The sequence below is a fragment of the Protopterus annectens genome, chromosome 3.part0, assembly GCF_019279795.1.
Source record: "Protopterus annectens isolate FY-2018-M chromosome 3.part0, PAN1.0, whole genome shotgun sequence".
NCBI lineage: Eukaryota > Metazoa > Chordata > Ceratodontiformes > Protopteridae > Protopterus > Protopterus annectens.
The window spans coordinates 385,973,485-385,977,565 of record NC_056731.1 but is presented as its reverse complement, the minus strand read 5'-3'; the positions used below and the strand labels follow the sequence as shown (position 1 = coordinate 385,977,565).

At 35.7% G+C, this 4,081-nt stretch overlaps 1 gene segment (V, D, J or C); it reads right to left on the bottom strand.

Annotated features, from left to right (window-relative positions):
- Nucleotides 1-2,460: 2,460 nt before the first annotated feature.
- LOC122797259 lies at nucleotides 2,461-3,033 on the bottom strand. The segment is given in 2 exon segments: nucleotides 2,461-2,866; nucleotides 2,951-3,033. Coding segments are annotated over 2 exon segments (387 nt in total).
- Between the last annotated feature and the right edge of the window lie 1,048 nt (nucleotides 3,034-4,081).

The window sequence follows — 4,081 nt, the reverse complement described above, 5'->3', positions numbered from 1 at the left end:
TATATATATATATATATATATATATATATATTGCAGCATTTATTGCCTAAACCAGGTAATTTAATTTCAGACTATTTTTTTCAAAGTTAGCTGGACTGAAATTAACCTCTTCTCTTCCACTATCCTCTGTTACAACATACTCATTTCAACAGTTACAATATGGTCTGAGATACAGGTGTATTTCATTTCTGTCCATTGGTACATTTTCAACACAAGCAGCTTTAGAAATACTTTTTTTCAACAGACACATCTGTACAAATCAGGCTGATATACAAATGACATATAATTCTTTATAAAACTCCAGCTAGCTATGCTGGAATACGTTACATATCCACTGCCCTACTCCTCCTGGCATAGCTGGCACTAACTCACTTCATCACAACTACCATTAGAAGTAACAATTTCCTGGTACAGTGTTTCTTTATTGCATTGTTTCCACATTGCTTCACATTAGCAAAACAAATGCTGTGTGTTAAAAAGCACTGACTGGTTCATGTTAGAGTCAAACACATGCAGTCACACACATATCCATAGAGACACCCCCCCCCCCACAACAACATGTAAAATCCCCAGCACTTAACTCTAGCAAGATCAGGTAAACACTGGTCTTTGGCTATGTTCATTAGCATCAGTGGCCTACGAAAGTTATACAGTTGAGCAATTCTCTGAATTGTTTGGCTGTGTAAATGCCTTTCCTTGGGCATTTCTGGGGAGAGCACATGGATTATTAGACTTGGCTGCACCCTGGGAATGCCTCATTAGTATTTGCAATAGGCTAGAGAGAGACAACCCACAGCTGTACTGCATATCCTGGTATTGTAGCACCATGGTAGGGCTGCCTCTGAATCAGAAATGATTAACACTAGAAATACGCCAAGTATATACCTCAAGGTACCCTTTCTGAGTTTGTCCCATTAGGTTATAAAAGATTTTTTTTATAGGTTTTGCTCTTTTAGGCAATATTTTCTTGAAAATATTTTGATATTTGCATTTTTGTGTGCTTTTGTTATGCAGTAACATTTAACTAGTGGAAATATATTTGTTTTAGTGTTACCCCTGGCCCTGGTCTTTAATGAATGACCACCTTGCTTTAAGGATGGAGATTTCAAGAAAGAAAAAACCCACAATGTTTAACATAATGTATTAAATTATGGTATTATTATATGAAAGTGCTTTTATTAAATAATGTGTGTGTTGCCTAGGGATTTGGAGGTATAACCATTACTGTCTAGATTGGAGAAAAGCAGGAGAAATGATGCACAAAGTATCATGTAGTGTATGATGGACGATGGAAGAGGCTTGGTGAGTACTTTGCATGGCATCTGGCATGTGAATTGGGGCTAGCAGACATTTGTCTGTACTGGGTCTGACATGGATGGAAAAAGAAGAAGTCATAAAATGCAGAATTTGATGCTAAAAGAATGAAAGGCACAGACAATGGTGTGTATCTTTGAAAAGTAGTTAAGAGGCATGAGTGCAAGAGATAATTGAGGAGCCTATTCTAACATCCCCAGGGCATTGGCTGCTTAAGTGTTTTGCTCAAAGTTATGTATGCAAATTAAGGCTGAGACAATAATATCCTGGCGTACAGGATGGTAAATGTTAACAGCAGGTGCCTTAATCCGCTGCGTTAACAAGCAAACTGCATAGTGAGATGCACACAAGGCAAGTAATACTTGACACTGTGTAAAGCAATGTTAAGCAGATGGTTATGAATGTGACTGTGATTGAAAGAGCAGATACAAGGATTGAGTTTTGTTTTTCACATGGTATCACTGCAAATGGCCATGGTGAAATTTTACAAGTGTCAGTCGCCCAAAGCCAAAAATGCTGTACAGCACAACAGCAAGCTCAGTTTTCCATGGGAAATCATTGCTGGTTGAATCTTTAAATGTACACTAATAGTGATTCTCTCTTTAAGAAGATTTCTCCCTTTTTGTATTGGTTTCACCATTGAGTACCAACTCATACAGAACTTTGTGGGAGTTTAGGGGGGGGTTGCACCCCACATCAGGGAGTGGAGGGAGCTTGTTCCCCTGAAAAAACACTTGAGGTAATGTTTTTGGCCTTCTGTGTTTTTTTACTTTTTTGATGTTACTGTTGCTCAGGGTTTTGCCACTCAGAGTTTCATAACAGAACCTTTTCAGATACTATAAAATAATGCAAATATGAATGTGAGAACTTTTAATATACTGCAAACTATGTTTATCATGAAAGTCAGAAATGAAAAGTTAGAAAATTTTATAATGTAGGTGGTAGCATACATTTAATTACTGTTGTGAAACCAAGCCTTGAGCTGCATTATTTTTCATGTCCTTTACAGAAACCAAGATTAGCACTGCAATGTTTATAATTTTGGAATTTTTTTCTGCACTGGAAAATACTTTATTGTATAAGAACATGTTTGAGTTTTCAGAGATTCATAAACAGGTGCAGCTGTGGCTTCCTGCCAGAGTGAGGTATTTGTGATTATGCAGACTTCAAGCACAGCATTACTATTTGAATGGAAGATTTTGTGCAGGCTAATCATGTTTGTTAACCACTGTGGGATCCCAGTGTGCACAGTAATATGTGCCTTCATTGTCTCGTACTATTTTATGTACACGAAGTGTGAAGATATCATTAGTGTGCTCAGCTTCATATTTTCCTTGTTCAGTAAATCCTGGGTCTTTAGAAACACTTGAGCTATCTCTGTTATAATATAAAATGCGTTCAAGCTTGCCATCTCCCTTCTGTCGATACCAGTGAATATAAGGGTAGCTACTGTATAAACCAGTAGCTTTACAATTAAATGCTGCAGTTTTCTGTTGATCTGCTGGTCTGACTATTGACAGTGTTTCCTGATGTATCTCAACAGCATGTCCAACTGAAAAACAAAAGACAAAAATTACTTCAGCTTAGCTTGTCAAAAGTTTGTAACTTTAACTTCACACAGTGCTGGGAGACTTACAAGATGCGAATACAGCTGCTAGAAAGACTAGGAAGGGGGACATGATGACTCCTGTAAGTCAGTTTACGTGCTTGTAAAGTAAGCGAGACTTGTTAAATGCTGCATAAAATTATTCAGGGAAGTTATTCTTGAGTCACGCTCGGCATTAACCAATCACATTTCAAGATTGTTTCATTGCTCTCCTTTAAAGGAGTCCTTTGTGTAACTTCATCATACTCTTTAATGAAGTATGTTTGATTATTTTAGTGGTATATTTCCACCAGTAAAAGAAACTATTCTGTGTAGCCCAGAGGACTTAAGAATATATAGCATCAGTTAGGATGGCATGAATTACTGTTGGTTTAGTAACTACAGAAAAAAATATATCTAAGCCAAAGACACATAAAATATTATTTTCAATGAATTTGTTTGTCAGGACAATAGTATTTTTCATGACATATCCTGACATCTTAAAGAAACTAGTGAAATTAATATAAAGTAATTTGGGATAACATAGTTAAAAATAAATGTTTATTTAAATAATCAAAATTATTTGTGTTTCTTAATTTGTTATGTATTAAGACTATTTTAATGGAACATACTTTTTTCTTAAAAAGGAATCTATATTTACAAAATTTGATGATTTTACTTCATTTTCTTGAAAACTTTCTTGAAAAGAAAAAAAAAATCACTGATGAAACTCTCCAGCTAAGAAGTCTGTACTAGATACGGAATGTGGTGACAATGGTCACAGGTGGTTATTGGAGTAAAAGATTATCCTATCCATTCACTCATAGATTAGGCAGAAGCTACTATGTATGGAAGGATGAAGAAATCTATTGCATTTCTTGGCAGAATTCAAAGACTCAGACATGGTTATTGACACACTTTTGATGTTTGATATTTGACTGGCTCAGTAGTCAGCATTTCTTTAGGATTTAGATGTAACTATATTATGGCACAGATGTTCAGTTTAATGTCCCAGAGTACCACAGCAACTGTTATTTCCAGGAAATCAGACATGAGGAAAAAAACTTCTCCACCAGGTATTTCTAAATACACAACAATATATTGTGAGTTAAAAACTTGTTCCACAACAAATTCTCCAATGCATATTGCAGGAAATAGACAGGGTAATAGTTATATATATAT